The sequence below is a fragment of the Vicugna pacos genome, chromosome 16 (genome assembly GCF_048564905.1).
Source record: "Vicugna pacos chromosome 16, VicPac4, whole genome shotgun sequence".
Taxonomy (NCBI): domain Eukaryota; kingdom Metazoa; phylum Chordata; class Mammalia; order Artiodactyla; family Camelidae; genus Vicugna; species Vicugna pacos.
The window spans coordinates 2,344,156-2,366,431 of NC_133002.1; the positions used below are offsets into that span (position 1 = coordinate 2,344,156).

General features: G+C 46.8%; 1 protein-coding gene across 1 annotated transcript in view; it reads left to right on the forward strand.

Moving 5' to 3' along the window:
* The window catches only part of LPO (lactoperoxidase), a 38,049-nt gene that overhangs the window by 10,097 nt on the left and 5,676 nt on the right, over window positions 1-22,276 (forward strand). The window contains exons 4-11 of the mRNA XM_072940183.1: window positions 6,195-6,272; window positions 7,494-7,578; window positions 11,372-11,532; window positions 12,555-12,672; window positions 13,123-13,252; window positions 13,982-14,188; window positions 15,397-15,721; window positions 17,257-17,417. Coding sequence (XP_072796284.1) covers window positions 6,197-6,272; window positions 7,494-7,578; window positions 11,372-11,532; window positions 12,555-12,672; window positions 13,123-13,252; window positions 13,982-14,188; window positions 15,397-15,721; window positions 17,257-17,417 — 1,263 coding nt within the window. The 5' untranslated portion in view covers window positions 6,195-6,196. The remainder of the gene's footprint in view (window positions 1-6,194; window positions 6,273-7,493; window positions 7,579-11,371; window positions 11,533-12,554; window positions 12,673-13,122; window positions 13,253-13,981; window positions 14,189-15,396; window positions 15,722-17,256; window positions 17,418-22,276) is intronic.

A 22,276-nucleotide genomic window follows, 5' to 3' on the forward strand; every position in this document is an offset into this window, starting at 1 on the left:
CAAGAAGTCCATTAGTTTGGTGTTCTGAGAACCAACAAGAGGAAATGCATTTTAGCCAGGAAAGAAAAAAATAAGCTGTCCAGCTGTGATTGACAGCCAAGCCAGCAGAAGATGGGTGAAAACAGACAGCTGAGGAAGGGACCAGCTGGGTTTCCAAGGAAGGTATCATCCAAAATGGTGGAGATGGCGAGAAGGCCAGTGTAAGAACTTAAGTCACCTCATACAGAGAGATCACTTTGTCACTGACCATGGATGTCCCTTTAATCAGCATGCAGTGTATGTACAGCACGCAGAATTCTACCTCTTAAAGTAGAAGAGGAGAACCAACCATGTCCAAGGTCAGCCTCATCTATAAACCGAATTCCTGGAAAATGTGTGTGTGTGTGCGCACACGACCATGTGCCCGTGATCTTCACTGGGTATTTCCTGCCACTTCTGCTGCTGTTACTAAAATCTCTTGGAATCTCTGCCCCCATACCTGAGAAGCTGTTGGCCTTCTTAGCCTTCTACTGGACTTCCTGTCTTCCAATCTCCATTTCTTATGGGCCAATTTGCCATTTTCTAATGGGGAGACATCTAACTATGCTAAACAGAGTTGACTAGATTGAGTAAGTCCAGGAACACATCATTACATGTCAGCAAAGCTCTGAAAATACAGATTAGCCACAGGACAGTTACACATCCACTGTGACTGCCTCCAGGTATGCCTCATGCCCAGAACAAAGGAAGGACCACCCTCGTCTGGAGCTGACACTGCCCCACCCCTGCCCATTCCAAAAAGATCGAACCTAAGACATCATATCATCTCATAACACGATCAAGACCCAGGGACAGTCAGATCTGCATTTTGCTCTTACCTTGACTCCAGTAGCTCACTATATATTGCACACAGGAAGACAGCGTTATCCTATATGCTCTTCCAGAAGGAAGTTTCATTTTGAAATCATTCAGAACCAACTAGGTCAAAATCCATCTAAAGACACACCTTCATTAAATCATAAGTCTCGAAACCCAGAGGCGAGAGCCTTGAGACACGTGCTTCAAAGTTCAGGGAAGGATCAGACAAAGAAAAACTTGGCTGAGAAGCAGAAATGTCTTTCAAAGAAAACAAGAAGAGCCTGAAGTCTCTCACTACCTTTCCTGGACAGCTGCCTTCTTTCGAGATGCCCAGCTCATTTGCCTGGATTCACCACAAGAGAAGCAGCTTCTAACTCCATTCCATCAGCCAGAGCAAAGGAATATCACTTTTTGGAAGGTAAATTCAGGGGGTTGGTTTTTGGATGATGAGTTTCTGATAGTCCTCCAGAGTATCTTCACCCCAAAGTATAATTTCATAAAAAGGCTAATGTGTTGTCAGTCTGTAAAATACACTTTTATGAAATTTCATTTTCGTTGAACCTTCCTGTTTCCTTCCTGTATGGATTTAATGAACTTGATGGTATGTAACATTATACTTGGGCTTTAAATTATTAAATTCCCAGATATTGGTGTTTTGTAATGATTGCCCCATAGAAGGTATGAAGTCATAGCACGTTAGTAATCATCTAAACCAGCCATCAATTTTGCAACTAAAGTGTATCAGGCACCAGAAGGTGAATGACTTGTCCACAGCCACACAGGGACAGAGGTGGGGACAAGTCCAGGGCTCTTCTCACTTCTCTGGTGGCCAAGAAAGGGCAGTATTTTAAAACTTGGGCCAGAAAAAGTCAACATTTAAAAATCATTTTAGGGGGCAGGGTAATAGCACAGCGATAGAGTGTGTGCTTGGCATGCGCGAGGTCCTGGGTCCAACACTCAGTACGTCCATTTAAATAAATAAACATATAAACTTAATTACCTCGCTCAAAACATAAAAATTAAAAAATAGAAATCATTTTAAATCTCTGTTGGCTTCCACAATGGATTGGGTGAAAGGTAAGGGAGGAATCAAAGGATAGTGAAAAATGAATGGAGAAGAGAGCCGTTTATTTAATTGTTCCTAATTTTGAGAGCTATTCAGATCCCATTAAGGGCATAAAAGGGACAAGCCTGCTCAGAGATTGGAGGTTTGCCTTCCATGACTGCAGCAGGACTCCGTATTTGACCTGGAACATGGGAAGAAGAGGATTTTGCTTCACCCAGAGTCAGTGATACTGTATCAACCAGTCCCTGCCATTCTGCAGTTTCCTCATGCGTCTGCCTTAGAGTCACAGGGTGTTTCCCGCTGAACCTAAGCGTCTCCTCCAAGCCACATCAGCCCCTCAAAATCTTTCCTTCTGGGCCTCTCCCAGAAATAAATTATGATAGACGGTATAAAAACCAACTCCTTCAAGCAGAGAAACACACCTGGCTGCCACAGGAGGCCAAGGCCCTTGGCAGGTAAGAGTCATTAATTTTAATCTTTCCTGGTTTCTGTGCAGTTGATGATGAAATTTCCTAAAGACTTCTCAGAAAGCTTGGTACTGGATTTGGACTTGTCTTCATCAGGCATTTTCTGTTGCCAGCTCTGGCTGCCACCCTGGCAGGTCATCCCCATTTTGTGTAAGGGAGAATGTGATTGAATCCCTTTGTTGGATAAGGAGGCATTTCTGAGTCTGAAAACTGAGTCATAGAATCATAAACTCTTAGGGCTAGAAGGTACCATAGATCTCTCATCCATCCTGTTGGGAACTGAGGCTTCAGAGAGATCACGGGTCCAGGTCACACAGAAAGTTGGGGGAAATTAGTCACAGAATGACACATGGTGTTCTTGAGACTGGTGTGATATGATGCGACCACCAAACTATAGGGAAAAGTCTGCAGTGTTTTAAAGGGTTCCCTGACCCAGGGCTCTCGGATCTTCATCTTGTTTCCAGCAGCTCATGCTTCCGACAGCAGCCCTGAACATCTAGTTAGCCCTGAATGTCTAGTCTCAGGTGTCTTTAGTGCTGTATGGACACTTGGTTCTCAATCAGATTTATGAATGCAGCGATATTTAGATGGGCTTTGTCTTGGGAGAATGGAGTGGTTGAATCAGTTTTTTTTATTTTTAAATGTAATTAGGTGTCCCAAACCCTATGGCTCAGGTGGATTTTGTTCTGCAGTAGAGAGTGTGATAAGAACTCTCTCTTCTCCATTCTTCTCTTGATACTGGAACTGCTCAAAAGATCAAACAGAGCATTCGGGGGGTGATGGGGTGTTTGTTGATTTTCCTACTGGCCCTTCCCACCACCCTCAACAGACCTCTCACCATTCACGGAAAAGAATCCTTCTGATGCCTTCCCTTCTCAGTCCTTCCTGTAGCCCCCATGGTGACTTCTGAGCAAGTCTGAGAGCCAGACTCTTGGAGGTCGTGACATTCAGTGTGGTCGGCAGAGCAGCAGCATCGGCATCACCTGGGAGCTTGTTGGAAGTACAGGCTCTCAGGCCCCTTCTAGGACCTTCTGAGTTAGAATCTGCGTTTAACAAGTTCCCTAGGTGATGAGTAGGCACATTAAGGTGGGAGGACCCTGCTAAGGGACCATCACCACCCTCTGCCTCTGCACCCTCCAGATGTTGGATTTCTCTGCCCTAGGGGTTTCATTCATTCAGCAAGTACTCAGAACCTATTTTGTACCAACACTAGGCTTGGGCACTGGAAGAAACAAAAGCCAGTAAGATACAGCTCTTGAGGAGCTCATGATCTCCATAGGGGAAACAGTAACATGAGATATGAGTAAAGCACTGTGGGAGGACAGAAAAAGAAATGGCCTAACTTGGCCTGGAGAAATCTGGTACACTTCATAGAAAAGGTGGCACTTGGCCTGGGTTTTGAAGAATGAATAGGAGTTTATTGGGCAGAGAAGGCATGGCATAGGAAAGAGCTCTGTCTCCAGATAGTGCTTCATGTCCCAGGGAAGACTCCAAGCTTTGATGCAAACCAAAGGGCTTGGGAAATGGTCTCTGCACTGAGTATGATGATAAGAATGTGGGTAAATATTCAAACATCCCAGAAGCCTCTTGGCTCTGGAGTGTGCCTCCAGGATCTTTCTGCACACCCCCTGCCGCCAGTGGCATGAACTTTGCTTGGCTCGGCTTTCTGTCCCATATGCTTTGTTCACGCCCACCAGGAAAGACGGTCAAGACATGGAAAATAATTTAGCTTTGGCCTTGAGGTTCCCACCTACCACTTTTCAGTGAGGGAAGTATGAAGGGGGTTCCAAGGAAAGGAGAGGATAAATGAGTATCTAAGGACCTTTTCCTGTTCAGATTTCTCAACTTTTATTTCTTTGGCTACGATATTTTTCTTCCTTGGTCTCTCTCAGATGATACATCTTTTCATAGACTAACCTTTTAATTTTTGTTTTTGATTTATTATAAAATACATTAGCCATTGAAAGAATAATATAATGAATACTTGTGTACCCATCAGTTCTCTTAAAAAAAAACCAATGATAAGGGGCTGGGAGGAGAGGAGGGGGGAAATGAGAGTTGGCATTTAGTGGGTGGAGTTTCTGTTTTGCAAGATGAAATAGTTCTAGAGATCTCTTGTACATCAGTGTGAATATACTTGTCACTGTTGTACTGTATGGCTAAAAATGGTGAAGACAGCAAATTTTATGCTATGTGTTTTTACCACAATATAAAATAATATTGGGGAGGGTATAGCTCAGTGGTAGAGTGCATGCCTAGCATGTGTGAGGTCCTAGGTTCAATCCCCAGTACCTCCATTGAATGCATGAATGAAGAAGAAATAAACAAATAAATAAATAAACCTAATTACCCCCCCAAATTTTTTAATAATAAAATAATATCAATGATGCTTTTTATTTTCCAAAACCATCATCTTTGTTTTCTTGAAAGGCTAGATTTCTGCTGGCTCAGTGATCTCCTCAAATCACAAAAAGGAGGACAATGTTTCCACTCGTAGAGGTGTAAGGACAGGAGCCCACTGAGGCGTCAATCTCAACTGTCTGAGATTTCCTCTTGGGAAAAAAAAAAAGTGCTGGAGAGAATCTTGACCAGATAGGCATTTATTCATACTTTGTCTTTTTTTTTTCTCAAGTAAGCTTACAAAAAGTACATTCAACAAGATAAAAATTATTTAGGGAGATCATCAAAGGTCAGAGGGAAAGACTGAGGAGGTGTGGGGGTGTCAGGGGGGCCTGAAATTATCTGGTCCAGATACACAGGTCTCCTTTTCTGGAGATTATCCAGAGAATGTCTGGAAGACCACCTGGATGGTTTCTCAGGCAAAACTCCAGACCCACGATTCCTCTTAGGGAGCTTCAAGTAGATCTGGAGAGGGCAGCCAATCTGAGGACCTTCTCCAGGGTGCGTTTCTGCAGTTCAGTCAGTGAAGGCACACTATGGGGCCCTCTTGTGAACACAGTCTAGATACACCATCATTCCATCTGCATTCCATGGCCACCTCCAAGGCTGGAGCTAGTATCTCCTTGAAAGATATTTTGGGTCTATTCCACCAAATCTAATGAACACCCTAAGCCCCAAAGCAAACAAAGCTGCATGCTTTTAATCTGACAATCTAGGGTCAGAGTTTAAAGCTCACGATGCAGGGGTTAATCGAAGAGCTGGAATCTCTCCAGGCAACCTGGCACACAGCTGTAAGCTCCGGGGCACCTTGAGCTTTGTCACAACTTTCATTCATGTGTTCCCATCAAGATGGCTCTCTGACAGGGGGTAAAGCCCCTGCCGGCTTCTGAAGGTAGAAACTGAGCATCTGTGTCTCCGGCACATTCTCTTGTGCTGGGCCAGAGGAGGATGGCTTTCATCCTGAGGGGAAAGGGGAAGGGGAACTCCTAAGATGTGTACCAGATTTGGTAACAGCATTTGTCACCGGTGACAAGACAGGTACAGAACCTTGAGTCACAGGCTGTCAGAGCAGAATCAGACATCCTGGGTCACTTGGTCCAACCCCCTCACATGGCAGGCCAAGGACCCAGAAATGTTACGTAACCTGCCCGATGTCACAGAGCTAGTTAGAGCACGTGGAGAACTACAACGTAGGACCTCCTGACCCCGAAGCCTGAGCTCCTTCCTTTCCATCTCTCAGTACCTACCGTGGACCTGCACACACGGGAGATGCTTAGTTACTGTGGTTTCCCCTCCTCTGCCCCAATGTCAGGGTGTCTGGCATTCTCTGGGCTTTTTTTGCTTTATCATCCCCTTTCTGTGATTCAGCTCCCCACCATGGGGACTCTCCAAGGCTCACGCCATGATCCTGGGTCTCGTTTCAGTGATGCGGGTCCTTCTCCATCTCCCAGTCCTTTTGGCTTCCCTGACCTTGTTCCAGGCTGCAGCATCTGACACCAATGGTAAGGGCCACTCTGTGTTGATTTCCCGGGGTTGCTGTAACTAAGGACCACAAACTGGGTGGCTTAAGACAACAGAAATTTATTCTCCCACAGTTCAGGAGGCTGGAAGTCCAAAATCAAAGTGTTGGCAGGGTCATGTTCCTCTGAAGACTCTAGGGAAGAATCCTTCCTTGCCTCTTCCAGTTTCTGATGGCTCCCAGCAATCCTTGGCTTATAACTGCGTCACTCCAAGCTCTGCCTCCATCTGCACATGATCTTCTTCTCTGTGTGTGTCCTCTTCTCTTTTTATAAGACTACCAGTCACTGGATTTAGAACCCATTCTAATCCTGTACCTATATGATTTCATCTTAATTAGGTAAATCTGCCAAGACCCTATTTCCAAATAAAGTTCCAGTTGGCATATATTTTGGAGGGGCATTATTTAAGCCACTATACCCTCCTTGTTTAGAGACTATATCCTGCCCCCCTAATCTCCAGACCCCAGTACGAGTGAAAACAAGGAATCTCACTTTTACTCTATTCCATCCCCTTCCCTACTTCAGGGTCCTGGTGATCAGCCAAGCCCTTTGATGGACTAGCTTACGGGTCCGCCTCACCAAGAACCAAAAAAATCCGCACCAGTAGCCAGAGCCAACCTGAGTGGTCACAGACTTTCTGAATCCCATCACTGGGTCCAATTAGCTCTCAGTATCTGCAGGTTCTGCATCAGCAGATTCAACCAACAGTGGATGAAAAGTAATCAGAAAAAAAAATTCCAGAAAGCTCCCCCCCAAAAAATACCCACTCTTGCAATTATTTACATAGCATTTACATTGGATTTACAACTATTTACATGGCATTTACATTGCGTTGGGTATTATAAGTAATCTAGAGATGATTGAAAGAATATGGGAAGATGTGCATAGGTTATATGCAAATACTATACCATTTTATACGAGGGATTTGAGCATCCTGGGAGGTCCTGGAACCAAATCCCTGTGGATACGGAGGGATGACTATATTGTAGTGGACCCCTGAGAACAACACTGACAGCTTACTGAGAATCAGAGAGTATTCTTACCATTCGAGGTGTTTTCTCCTGGTGAATGTTTTCAGTCTTGGTCTTCTGCCTGCTCAGATCTGAGGGGGGGGCTAATGGCTGAGAAAGAGGGGAAACAGAAGCAAGGGCTCTTCCAAAGAGTGGAGTCTGACACCCTGCTCCTTGCTCCGCCCCATCCAAGCGCAGACCGCCGCTGCCGCCATGTCTGACGCCGTGCGCCAGGTCAAGGCTCACGTCAACAAGGCTTTCCTGGATTCCCGGACCAGGTAGGTGAGACGCACACACCGCATGTGTCCCCCTTCCTGGGCTTCCCGTTCACGATGAGCACACCTGGGCCCGCCCTGACAAGCCAGGGAGCCAACGCGGTTATACAACCTGCCCTTCCACCCTCACCTGCGGGCGTGTGTGGCAAGTAGGAGTAACAGCCCACAATTCCTAAATCCTCAGCCTCTAAGTTACCGTGAAGGGGATGTCTAACCTGACCCTACAAGCACTTTCTTCCACGTGGCTGAGTGATTCCTTGGGTCACGCATACCAGAGTCTCAGAAAGCCTGAGGGGCCACCTTACTCTTGCCTCCTGGGGCTTCCTTCCTCCTTGGCCCTTGAGTAAACTCTCAAGCGGTCCCATAACCTTTGGGCTGACTTTTAGAGGACAAGATGTGCTCTGGTCACTTCTAGTCCCAAGAACAGTGTCCTTTCAGGAATTCAAGTGTCAGCGTCAGAAGATGAAGCCCAGAGCGTCTCACTTTCCTCAGCTCAGCGCTGCTTCCTGCTCTCACAGTGAGAGAAGGGCGCCTGGTCCAGTTTGTCCCCCTCCCCCAGCCCAGGTTTCTGACTCTCAGGGGTAGAGCTGGGGGAGGTAGGAGGGGGGCAGGATGGCAAAGTCTAAGTCACCGGGACAACTTAATGCCTGAGGGTGAGGGTGGAAGGGGGGTGGGTCAGAAGCGCCTTCCCTCCTTGGGCACTTTTCGGCTCTCAGAGATTTGCTGCCAACTCTCTGACCCAGAGAAGTTTCCGGCCAGCAGCTCACAGCTCCAACCCTCAGCCCAGGAGCCTGGGGCTCACTCCCTCTCCCCTCGCCACACCTTCTCGAGTCAGGTCCTTTTTAAAGAGGCTCCAGGAGACTTTCCCCTGCTGCTGGAGGATGTGCGGATTTGGGGCCCAGCGCCGCCCTGTCTGGCTTACTCTGCTCTTACCAGCCGCCTCTTCTTTTCTTGTTTTCTTTAGGCCTTTTGGGCAGGTGTCAATCACCAGCCACAAACACACAGTGGAGCTGCCTGTTAAGTCCCTTGTCACTAGAATTAGTCCAAAGAGGAAGCCCCATGGTGGCAGCAGGGAAACCATCTCCGAATGAAAATTCTCTCTCCCTCCCTAATGTCAATCCTGTCAGAGCCCGAAGGCGGGGCAGAATAAAAGCCACAAAATCAGTGTTCAGCACCTCCCTTGGGAGTTGCGCGGCACAGGACCACCAGCCTTGCTTTCAAACTTGCCCCCACTGGTTAGTTCTTGGACTTGGGGCCTCGTGGAGATGTCAAGAATCTACGTTTAAACATCTTGTTCACAAGCACCCAAACAAACAATCCAGCAACTCACGATCTGTGAGAAGGACAAGAAAGGAAATAAACAGAGCAGTGGCTGCGGCTCCAGGTGCAGGGATCCGGGAAGCCAGATGGAGGGCGAGAAAGAGCCAGCCATGTAGAGAGCTGGGGGGATGGCATTCCAGGGTCTGGGAACAGCAGAAGCAAAGGTCCTGAGGCAGGCAAGAGCTTAGGGTGCTCAGGAAACAGAAAAGAGGCTGGTGCTGGTGGCAGTGGTAGGAAAGGAGGAGCACGCAGGCAGAGCCTGAGGACCCAAGAGTCAGAGGCAGATTCGTGGGTACCAGGGAGGAGGAGGGAGGGATGGGACGTGACTGTTCATGGGCGTAGGGTCTCCTTGGCAGGTGATGAAAATGTTTGGGAACTAGATAGAGGCATTGACTGCACAAGGTCACGAGCATGGATGCAGTAAGCATGTGGATTCACACACATCGTCGGGGAGCCAAGGAAGTGCTTCAGTCAGAGAGCAGCCTGGCCTGCTTTTCATTCCAAAAAGCTCCCTCCGGCAGTGGGGTGGAGCTGGACGGGAGAAGGACAGGAGAGGAGCCAGGAACCCAGTTAGGAGTCTGCTGCGGCCATCCAGGTGGGGGAGGATGCTGGCTAGGTCGAGGGTGGAGGCCTAGAGATGGAAAGAGTTCCTCCAAGGCCCTGCCTCCCCCCAGGGAGCCCCACCCTGAGGCAAAGCAGGAGGTACCTCCCGGGTGAGTCAGGTTCAGGCAGGAGGCTGCACGGAGCCCTGGCCCAGGAGGAAGGAAGGCGCACATAGGACCTTGCATGGGAACTTTCGGTGAAACCCTGGGAGGCCCAGCAACCCCACTTTCTTGTTCGTGGGTGGGGGACCCTTTGGGACCTGGCTGATGAAGATGGTGGCCTGGTGCTAAGGCACGTGGCTTTATTCTGTGCCAGAGTCCGCTCTTGGCCTTTCTCATTCCTTCCTCCCTCAAATCCTATGCAGTGCTTAACCCAACTATAGGATTTAGCTGTTTTTGAGGCCAAATGATCAAATTGCATGGTTACCACCATTATCCACATTTTGTGGATAAGGAAACTGGGTACAGAGAGGTTGAGTAACTTGCCCAAAGGCCACCAGTAAGTAGCAGCAGGAGTCAAACCCAGACAGCATGTTGCAAAGGCCACGGGCGCTGGTGTCAGCGACACTGATTCCCAGTTCACAGAGGAGGCACAGCTCACTGGGAGGTCACATCCATACGCCCATCCTGGTGGAACCAGGGTTCAAACGTGACCTCTAGGCCCAAACTCTAGGTCAGTGCTGTCCGATACAGGAACCACTGACTACATGCGGCTACTGAGCACTTGAAATGTGACCAGAGCACCGAGGAACTGAATTTTTAATTGTATTTCATTTTAATGAATTTCCATTTAAATAGCCAAATGTGGCTAGTGGTTACCATACTGGACCTGCAGGAGTCTGGGTCCCTGGGCCACGAGGTCTCCTGCAACAAAAGGCAGCAGGCTTATCTCCTTGGGTTCTTTTTCACCAAGGTGGAGGGGAGGTTAGAAGCACGTAGGTCTGGTGATTAGCCACGTAGCCCCTCAGGCTGAGACACCAGGCCCCCTCACACCTGAAATAGAGTTAATAACCTGGTCTACAGGGACAGGCCAGGTGTTACAGCCTGTGCAGTTCACTCCCAAAGCAGGGATGTCTTTGTGAGAATTTGAGCCACTTCCAATATTTGAGTCTTAGAGCCTTGAGTCTAGAGGGGGTTCGTGGAGAGTCTTACACATCGTCTCCTGGAGTCCCCTCATCTCACACATGAGGAAGCGGAGCACCAGAGGGGCTGGAGGTTCTCATAGAGGGACTTTCTGACATCTTGCCCTTAATCTCCAATTTCTTAGTAGTAGAAGGGTTTTTGGCTTCTCATTTTATACATGGGAAATTAAGAATAAAAAGGCTGAACATCCGGCCAAATAAATGGGCAGCAAGAGGCTGGATGCTCCAGCCACGTCTAAACAAACCCCAGTCTCACTCTAGGGCCAGGTGGAATAAAGGATGCTTTCGTGGGCAGAACTGGAGGCCCAGAGGCATGGTGTTTCTAGAATTCTCAGTCCATGAGGCTCGATGAGAGGCCAGCTCCACGGTCAGGGGTTTCTTAGCCTAAATCCGTACATCCTGGGGCTAAGGTGAGTTTGAGGTTCCCCAACAGATCTGGAAGCAGCCAGCACAGCTGCCACCTGCCAATTCTAATTCAGGAAGGGCTCACCTTCCTCTGCCTGCCTTCCCTCAGAAGCAGACGTCACAAAGCTTAAAGACATGCTGTAGCTTCCTCCTCCCAGAAGAGATTTTCCAGAGGCATCAGAAGAGAACACAGAAGTGGGGGGAGGTCTCCGGCGTGCTGTCCACCCCCCACCCAGCTCCTCCCTACACACACGGCGCCTCACACCCCTTCTACAGGGTCGAAGCCCGGGGGCCAGGTCGTGACTCCCCCACTGCTCTCAATTGTAGGCTGAAGGCTGCCATGAGCTCTGAGGTGCCCACCACTCGACAGCTCTCAGAGTACCTCAAGCATGCCAAGGGCCGGACGCGCACAGCCATCCGCAACGGGCAGGTGTGGGAGGAGTCCTTAAAGAGACTGTGGCAGAAAGTGACCCAGACCAACGTCACAGGTACAGAAAGCTCACCAGCCCTCTGATGGCAAGAAGGGGTCATCTCGCCACAGGGGAGAGCAGAAGCCAGCAAAAGCTGCATTTCCTCTTGGGAGCCATCGCCTCTCTCTCTCCTAGACCTGCAGAGCAAGGAGAGGCTGAGTTCAGCGACGCCCATGCTCTTTCCTGCAGAGAGAGGAACTCAGGCCCAGCAAGGTCCCACTGCCAGCTCGCAATGAGGGGACATTCATGCTCTTTGTTATAACGCCATCTGTTAGGTCTCTGTTCCGAGGAAGGACTAATGTCAATAAACACCAGTTCCTTGTCCCAAACCACAGTGTCACCACTTCCGCCTGTGAAAGGGCCAGTTTAAGCCTCCTGTGTCGAGGGGATTTACTGGGATTATGTCACAGGTGATGAGATTTCCCTCTTGTTCTGGGTGCTGTGGGGCTGAAACAATGAGCTGATGGACTGGTCATGACCTCCCCAACCCCTCCGCCCCACCCCCTACTGAATGGCACAGCTCACGGAGGGTCACGGAGGGAGGGGATTGGTCATGACTCGAGGAAGAGGCTACAAGTTCTCCCTGGGCAAACATCAAGTGGAGGAAGATCCCTGGCCTGGGTGTTTGGGCAAATTCCAAAGTTGCAAAAGAAGGAAACTGGGACAAGGTAGGGAGAAGCAGGGAGCAGTTTGGACTCCAAGATTCAAAATGTGCTGGGGCCTCTGCCAACTTTCACAAATGAGCCCCCCAAAGAAGCCCCCAGAGCCAACTCCCTTGCCTCCCTTTCACTGCGGGCACTGGGATGGAGCACAGCCTGCATTAGGAGGTTGGTGTCTCTCCATTCTGTGCCCACGTGGAAGCCTCTGATGCCTAAAGCTTCCCAATGTGTTATCCTCCCAAGACCACAGCGCCCCTCACTTAAATCCTGCCAGGGACAGGACCACCACAGAAACTGGAGAGAGTCCAGCCCAACTGGTGTCCACAGAAACACGGAAAGCGGAGGAAGAATCCAGCCCACTTGGCATCCCTTCTCTTTCAGACCCCAGCCTGGACTTGACTGCACTCTCTTGGGAGGTGGGCTGTGACGTCCCAGTTTCCGTGGTGAAATGTGACGAGAACAGCCCTTACCGCACCATCACAGGAGACTGTAATAACGGGTGAGTGGCCATGGGTGGGTATAGAAGGCAGGTGCCTCCCATCCCCACACACAGCCCACTAGGCTCAGCCCACCTGCCCAGGCCACCTGCCCTGCCCAACCCAGCCAGGACTTTGCCACTTGGACATTACAGGCAGAACTCCCACTGCCTTACCCTCCTGGACTAGCGTCCCGCTGGAATCTGTGCTGTTGGAACCCCCCTAACTTCCCCACCTTCTAGAGACCACTGCAACCCACTGGAAGCAGCACCTTTCCCCGGTGCAGAGGAGCCCCGCGCCTTCGGAGGTGAGAGTGGCCCAGACACCCCACAGTTGAGAAGCACCTCCTCCGGGCCCCCTATCCCTTGTTCAGAGGCTCCAGGTCCTTCCCCAGGGGATTCCCAGTGGGGTTTTCAGACAAGCAGACCCCGGGGCCGACCGGCCGAAGCTGAGGACGGGTCTTGCTGTTTCAGGAGGCACCCCGCCCTGGGAGCCGCCAACCAGGCGTTGGCGCGCTGGCTGCCGGCGGAGTACGAGGACGGGCTCTCCCTGCCCTTCGGCTGGACGCGGGGGAAGAGGCGGAACGGCTTCCCTCTCCCGCTGGTGAGCGCAGGCCCGGGGTCGGGGAGAGCCCCGGGCAGGCAGGTGAAGGATGGGAGTCAGAAGAGAAGGGATGCGCTCCCCAAACACTCAAGGAAAGGAAGAAGAAATAGGTGGGAGGACAAAGGGTGCGCGGTGGAGCCGCAGGCGGAGAGATGCAGATTTGGAATTGCTCCCTGGAAGTGTTCCCCAAAGTGCCACTAGAGGGCAGCAGAGCCCGGGTCCCGGAGCCCGGTTATGTGATGGTCACTTCCCAGCTGCCAACAAGACCAAGTGCCCTGGGGTTTCCCAGGCAGATGGCCTCCCTGCTGCATCCCGCTGGCGCCTGCCCTGTCCCACCCCCTGGAGTGCACCAGCCGTTGTTTGCCTAGAGGTCCTCTCTGTTGGCCTCATCTGACTTGGCAGGCCCTCTTCCCAGAGCCCCTCCCCCTAATCCCAGACACCGGGCATCTCCATGGCACTGGCTTCAGAAAACAGCCTGTCTTTCTTTTTCCCTCTCCGAGTGGAAAGGGCACTGGCCTTGCAAGCCATCCAGTCATACAGACCTGGCCCTTTGTGGCTGTAGGACCTTGGTCAATTGACTTCACCTCTCTAGGACTCAGTCTCCACCTGCCTCACAAGCTTGTCATAAGGATGAAACACACCTATCATATCATAGGTACTCAATAAACTGCAGTTGAAGCTAAATCCTTGAGCATCTTCTCCTCCCTCTCCTTCTCTCTCCATCCGTAGGCCCGTGAGGTATCCAACAAGATTGTCGGCTACCTGAATGAAGAGGGTGTTCTGGACCAGAACAGGTCCCTGCTCTTCATGCAGTGGGGTCAGATTGTGGACCACGACCTGGACTTTTCCCCGGACACGGAGCTGGGGAGCAGCGAGTACTCCAAAGCGCAGTGTGATGAGCACTGTATCCAGGGAGACAACTGCTTCCCCATCATGGTAGGCCACTGCAACTGCTCATCCCTGACAAACCCCCTGCCTCCCTAAGGTAGCAGACGTTCCCCGCCAGGCAGTCAGCCAGGACCTCTTGGTAGATCTTGAATGCTGATTTGACAGCTTCCCAAGCCTCACACATCTATTCATTCACTCACTCGTTTACTTAGTAAATAGACATTAATCATCTACTCCGTGCCTGGCAAATGAGACACTGTCCCTTCCCTCAAGGACGAAGGGTCTGTGTAGGAAATGGATGAGTAACCACTAATGGCAAAATTGGGAAGCGCTGGGGAGGGCCATCTGAGTCCCCGGCCCAGCAGCATTTGGTGTCACCTGGGGTCTTGTTAGAAGTACAAGATATTGTTGTCCAAGACATTGGGAAACAGAATCCACATTTTATCAGGATTCCCAGGAGATTCATTTCATACACAGTAAAATTTGTGGAATGTTGCTCTAAGTCACCATGGGGTCCAGGACGGCTCCTTCCAGAAAAAGCTGAAACCTGATGGATGAGTCAGAACGAGCAGCCGGTATTTATGGGAATTTCCAGCAGGAAGGACAAGGAACTTGCCCTGATGCACCTTTTCTTCAGGGATTTCACAGTTAGAGAGTGATTTCTTTACTGAAATAAATCAAGGCTGTGAGCTGTGTTATAAAGAACGTGAGCTATGGAGTGAAGTCACTCTAGCTCTGAATCCCACATCTTTCCTTTGCAGTTTGTAAGTTCTTGGGCACATGGCTCAACCTTCCTGAGCCTCGGTTTTCTCCTGGGTAAAATGGGACCAAATTACCTACCTTACAGGGTTTTATGAGGACCAGAGTGAGATAAAGTATACATAATGCCTAGCACATGGAAGGGCCAAAATAAACAAATGGTAGCTGTTGTTAGCAGTTATTATTAATAAACCCTTTCCTGTCTCGTGTTCTGCTTCCCTGTGCCGGGGTCGGAGGACTCCCTCCCCACCAAAAATTTGGAACCTTTGCTATAAAAGATTGGATGAATCCCTTCAGCCCTTTTCCACAGCGGGACGTCATGAACTTCAAGGTATTGGGGGCCCAAGATGTATAGTGTCAGCAGGAGGCACCAGGAGCCAGCGTGTGGTCCCAGGGTCCCAGGAGGACACCATCAGCATTTTTGCCAGCTGCATCTGGACCTGCCCTGGGGTTACCAGCTGTACCACCTCTGCCCAGTCACCCTAATGTCTCTGCAGTTCCCGCGCAATGACCGCAAGGTGATGACTCAAGGGAAATGCATGCCTTTCTTCCGAGCTGGGTTTGTCTGCCCCAATCCACCTTACCAGTCTTTGGCCCGAGAGCAGATCAACGCCCTGACCTCCTTCCTGGACGCCAGCTTAGTGTACGGCTCTGAGCCCAGCCTGGCCAGCCGTCTCCGTGACCTCAGTAGTCCCCTGGGCCTCATGGCCGTCAACAAGGAGTTCTGGGACCACGGGCTGGCCTACCCACCCTTTGTCAACAAGAAGCCGAGCCCCTGTGAGGTCATCAACACCACTGCCCAAGTGCCTTGCTTCCTGGCGGGTGAGTTTAGGCTGGGAACAGAGGCGCCCAAGGACAAGGGGGTTATCCTGGGGACTGAGAGCAGAAGGAGGCCAGAAAAACTTCACGAGGCCCCTGGGCAGCCTCTGGGGAGGCTTTACCATTGTTCCTTCTCATCATCTTCTACAAAAACACACACCGAGCCACCACCGCCCCGGGCACTGTCCAGGACTGGCAGAAGGGCCCAGGTGAATACAGAATCTAAGAACGTATGTTCACTGTAAAAATAAATAAGAAAATTCACAAGATCCCACCACCCACAGATAATCATTCTTAGCATTTGAATGCCTATCTTCCCAGGTTTTTTTCTATCCCATCGCTCTACATTGTTTTATATCACTGAGGTTGCACTTGAAATAATGCTCTGTAACCTGATGACTTCCCTTCATGCATCACATCATGAAACCATCTTCTACAGTGGGCTCTTAAGTGGCTGCCTGGTATTCCGTGACATTTATTATCATAATTGATTTTTGTCAACCCGATTTGGAGACATTCAAGTCATTTCTGGTTTTCCTGTGATTTTTTTGTTGTTGTTTTTAAGTTAATGAGCATCCTTGTTGATGAATCTTGGTGCACATTTAAAAATTTTTTACTAAGATAATTTCCTAGAAGAGGAAGTTCTAGATGAAGAGGAAGATATAGCTTTAATGCTTTTTATAAACTTGGCACAAAGCCCCTACTCCATACAGCCCGTGCACAACCAAATTCTCATTCTGGGGGCTCCTGTCCTCCTGGTCCTCTCTGCCTTTGGCTTTCGGAGGCTTTCTCTCTTCTAAAGATCCACTCCCCCGGGGCAAGCCCCCTGCCGCCCAGACATGGCAGGAGGCCAGTCTGTAGGGCCAGATCTTTTCTTAGCTGTGTCCCTGCATCTCTCACATCAATCCAGACCAAGCCTTTGCCTGTTTCCCCCCCAAAAATTACCCAGTACGACTAAGCATTTGTGAATTTAACAGACTTTCCTGAAGATTGGAGGACACAAAGAGAAAGATCCGGTCTTGCACCATCTATCTGACCTCCCATCCTATTCCTCCGTCCCTCCCAATTGCCTCTATCTCATCCTGTATTACACAGAGGAATTGGACCCTACCCTCAAACTTGGATTCCTAAAACCTTCAAAGTTGTTCCACACAATGAAAAGCCCCTTGTTTATTTGTGGGTCCCATCTTGGAAGGCAGTTGGGATTTAATTACCAAATTTTAATTTTTTAATGTCACCTGTAGTCTTTCTGTCAGTCTTGAGGGTCGACCTTATTAGCCCCATTTTCCCAGATATGAAGACGGTGGCTTAGAAATGTGAAGTCTTAAGTCACACGGCTAAAAGTGTGTGTGTAGAGTTGAGATTCAAATCTATGAATCCCAACCCTGATCTCTTTCCACCTGACTTCCCTTAAATTAACTGGAAGGAGGGGCTTAGGAGAGGTTCTCTTTGGGACATTGTCACTGATTTCTTCGTGCAGGTCCCTGGGGTCTGGGGTTGCTCCGGGGAACCTACCTTCCTACCTTGCGGGCTTTCAGGAGATTCCCGAGCCTCAGAGCAGATCCTCCTGGCCGCTTCCCACACCCTGCTTCTCCGAGAGCACAACCGTCTGGCCAGAGAACTAAAGAGACTCAACCCTCGCTGGGATGGAGAGAAGCTCTACCAGGAAGCCCGGAAAATCCTGGGAGCCTTCATGCAGGTGGGCCCAGGAGCACTGCGCCACACGCCAGCCTCGCTCCCGCTCCTGACCCTGCTCTCTGCTGCTCCCCACACCTCCCGCTAGCCCCTCTGCGTTCCCCCTTGCTCTGCTGCTGCTGCTTTCCCATCATCTCATTCTTGTAAACCTCCCCTGTGCTTCTTCTGCCTCTCGGCCCCAAAATGAGTCCCTGGATTCCGAGTACTGGAGAGTCAGTCTTACGTGGTCACTCAGTGTGCCTGCCCAGGTGCCCTCATTGGGACCGTAGGCTCCATCACTCCTGGGACTGTGACAGCACACTTATTCCAGTTGTTTTGATCGGATTATCTTCTTTAAAAATTTTCTGCACTTAAGCCACATGTCACCGGCACAGTTAATTGCTATTGTTGATTGGCCAGTTGACTAGAAGGGATGTAGAAAGGGCGATATGTTGATTCTTATTTTTTAAACATTTTATTTTGAAATAATTGTAGATTCTCAAGAAGTTGTCCAAACATGTACATGCACCTCCCCCAGTGTTAACACTTTGCAGAACTATGTCACCAGATCACAATCAGGAGGTTAACACTGATAACAACTACAGAGTTTATTCAGATTTCATCATCTTCATGTGTGGTGCATGTGTGTGTGTGTGTAGCTCCAGGCAATAGTATCACATGTGTCGTTTCATGGAATCACCGCCACTATAAAGATACCTAACTTCCATCGCCACAAGATGCCCTTGGGCTACGTTTTTATAGCCACAGCCACCCTCCCTCTTCCCATTTTCCTAACCCCAGGCAACCACTAATCCATCCTCCATCTGTACACTTATGTTACTCCATGAATGTTATATAAATGAAATCATGCAGTATGTGTTCTTTTGAGACTGGCTTTTCACATTCAGCATAATTTCCTTGAGGTTCATCCAAGTCATTGCATATATCAATAGTTCATTCCTTTTTGTTGTTGAGAACCATCTCACGCTTTGTTTAATCGTTCACCTATTGAAAGACATTTGGATAGTTTCCAGTTTAGGGCTATTGTGAATAATGCTGCCATGAACATTCATATCTATGTTTCTGCAAGAAAATAAGTTTTTATTTGTCTGGAATTTAAGCCCAAGAGTGCAATTGCTGGGTCATATGGTAAGTCCATTTTTAGTTTTAAAAGGAACTGCAAAACTGTTTTCCAGAGTGGCTGTATCATTTTTACATTCCCATCAGCAATGTATGAATGACCCAAATTCTCTGCATCCTGGTCATTATTTGGTGTCATTACTAATTTTTTTTCACCCTTTCTGTTAGGTATGTAGTGATAGCTCATGGTGGTTTTAATTTGCATTTCTCTGATGGTTGATCATATTGAATATCTTTTCGTGTGTTTTTTCTAATCTGGATATCCTCTTCAGTAAATACCTGCTCATGTATTTTGCATATTTTCAAATTGGATTTTGTCTTTTAATGTTGAGTTTTGAGAATGATTTATATATTCTGGATACGAGTCCTTTGTCACATATGTGACTTTAAATATTTTCTTCCAGTCTGTACTTTGTCTTCTCATTCTCTTAACAGGATCTTTTGCAGAGAAAGAGTTTTTCATTTTGATGAGGTCAAATTTATCAGTTTTTTTCTTTCATGGATTGTGCTTTTGGTGTCAAGTCTTTACTCTTTCCCTGGTCCTAGATCCCAAAGATTTTTCTCCTGTTTTTTTTTCCTAGACTTTTTATAGTTCTATGTTTTACATTTAAGTCTGTGATCTATTTGGGGTTAATTTTTGTGTAAAACATAAGATTTAGGTCAAGGTTCATTGGTCGGGGGAGCTACGGATGTCTAACTGCTCCTGCACCATTTATGTAAAGACTGTCTTTCTTCTATTGAACTGCTTTTGTTCCTTTGTCAAAAGTTATTTGGGCATGTTTATGTGAATCTATTTCTGGATTGTCTGTTTCATTCCATCAACCTATGTGTCTATTCCTACACCATTACTACAGTGTATAATTAATAACTATTAGTAACCACGTAATAAGACTTAGCATTGGGAAGAATGACTCTTCCCACTTTCTTCTTCTTTTTCAAAATTATTTTGGCTACTGTAAGGTCTTTCCCTTTACATATATATTTTAAAACAGGCTAATCTATGTCTACAAAGAAATCTTAAGAGATTTGGATAGGAATTGTACTAAAATTATAGATCCATTTAGGGACAAATGACATCTTTACAATGTTGAATTTTCCAGTAGATAAACATCGTATGTCTCTCCAAGTATTTAGATTTTCTTTGATTTCTTTCTTCAGCACTTTGTAATTTTTATCATCAAGAGCCTACACATGTTTGTTACATGTATACCTGAGAATTTCATTTTCTTTGGAGGAATTATAAATATTACATCTCTTATTTCAGTTTCCACTTCTTATCAGTGTATAAATATATAACTGATTTTTTAATTGAAGTCACACAATACTAGTCAGTTTACAATGTTGTGTCAATTTCTGGTGTACAGGGAAAGGGTAAGTTGGGAGTTTGAAGCTTGCAGATAATTGACAATTTTTATCTGCTGATTCTGTATCTTACGACCTTGCTGAACTCAATTAGTTCCAGGAGTTCTGTAGATTCCTTGGGATTTTCTATATAGATAATCATGCCATATGCAAATAAAGGCAGTTATATTTCTTCATTTTAAATTTCTTTTTCTTCCCTTATTACAGTAGCTCTAACTTCCTGTACTATATTGAGCAAGAGTGGTGAGAGCAGACATTCTTATCTCCCAATAATAGAAGAAAAGCATTCAAGTTTTCATCATTAAGTATAATGCTGGTTATGAATTTTTTGTAGCTGCTCTAGATGACGTTGAGGAAGTCCTGCTCTATTGCCTAGTCTACTGAGAGTTTTTGCCATGAACAGATGTGGAACTTTGTCAAATGGTTTTTCTGCATTGATTTATATGATCATATGATTTTTCTTCTTTAGCCTGTTTTGCTTGCTTTGGGTTTATTTTGCTCTTCCTTCTAGTTTATTGAGGTAGGAACTTAGAGTATTAATTTGAGAGCTTTCCTCTTTTCTAACAGAAGTATAGTAAGTGATATAAATTTCCCTCTTAGCACTGAGTTAGCTGCAGCCTACAAATTTTGATATGTTCTGTTTTCATTTTCACTCAATATGTATTTTCTGCTGTTATCTTCTTTCAGACTTCCTCTTTGACCTGTGGCCTATTTAGAAGTACGTTATTTAATTTAGAAGTGTTTAAACATTTTCCTGCTGCCTGTCTGTTATTAATATCTAGTCTGATTCCATCATGGTCAGAGAATATATGATTTCATTTCTTTTAGATTTGTTAAGGTATATTTTATAGCCCTGGTATGGTTATCTTGTTGAATGTTCCATAGGTCCTTTGAAAATATTTTTATTCTGCTGTTGTTGGGTGGTGTGTTCTATAAACGTCACTTAGATCCCATTTATTGGTGGTTCTATTCAGTTCTGTCTCCTTGCTGATTTCTCTCTAGTGGTTCTATCAATTGCTCAGAGTAGGGTGTTGAAGTCCCCAACTATAATTGAGAATTTGTCTATTTCTTCTTTCAGTTCTATCGATTTTTGCTTCATGTATTTTTGAAGCTCCGTTGCTTGGTGAATAAACATTTAGGATTGCTTGATCTTCTTGATGGATAGATCCATTTTCAGCATGCAATGTCCCTTTTTGTCCCTTGTAATCTTCTTTGCTCTGAAGTTGATTTCACCTGATATTAATATAACCTCTCTTGCTTTTAAAAATTAATGTCTCCATGATGTATCTTATTCCACCAGTTTCAACCTACCCATGTCATTATGTTTGAAGTATGTGTCTTATTGACGACACATAATTTAAGTCACTTTTTTAAAAAATGTTTTTTAATGGAGGTGCTGGGGATTAAACCCAGAGCCATGGCCACTTTTTTTTTAATCTGCTCGACCAATCTCTGTCTTAAAATCGGTGCATTTAGATCATTTACATGTATAGTAATTATTGACGTGTTAAGGCTTAAATCTGCCATTTTATTATTTGTTTCCTGTTTGTTCCCTGTTTCTCATTCCTCTATTGTTATTGTTTTCCTTGCTTTCCTGTAGGTTATCTGAACACTTTTTAGAGGTCCCTTTTGATTTTAGTATATCACTTTGCATAGTTTTCTTAGTAATTGTTCTCAGTATTGTCATATGTGCATCATATCAAAACCTACAGGTGTCAGTGTTTTATCACTTTCAGTGAAGTGTAGAAAACTTAACTTCCATTAGGTCCCTACATTTAGCACATCAGATAGTGCTTTAGCCATAAACTATGATTAAAGAAACTCATAAGGTAGAAAGTAATTTAGTCTGTTTGCTTCTATTTTCCATTACACTGTTCTCATTTCCTTTCTGAAGTTCCCAGCCTTCTTCTGTTATCATTTTCTTTATGCTTAGAGAGTTTCCTTTAGCCAGTTTTTGAGGATACATCAGCTAGCAATAAATTCTCTTTCCTTCATCTGAGAATGTCTTTTTTTCGTCTTTATTCTTGAAGAATAGTTTTACCAGATACTAGATTCAGGGTTGACAGTTCTTTTCTTTCAGCACTTGAAAAATGTTGTACCACTTTTCTCTGTCCTCCGTGATTTCAGATCGGAAATTTACTGTTATTCAAATTGGTGTTCTTTTATAGGTAATGAGTCATTTCTCCTTGGCTATTTTTAACACTTTATATTTGTGTTCAGAAATTTAATTATGATGTGTCTTAGAGTAGCTTTCTTTGGATTTATTCTGTTTGAAATTCAGTTTCTGAAATCTGTAAAGATATGGGGAGGTTTTCAAACATTATTTCTTCAAGTACTTTTTCATCCCACTCCCTTTCTCCTCTATTTCTGGGACTCCATTAA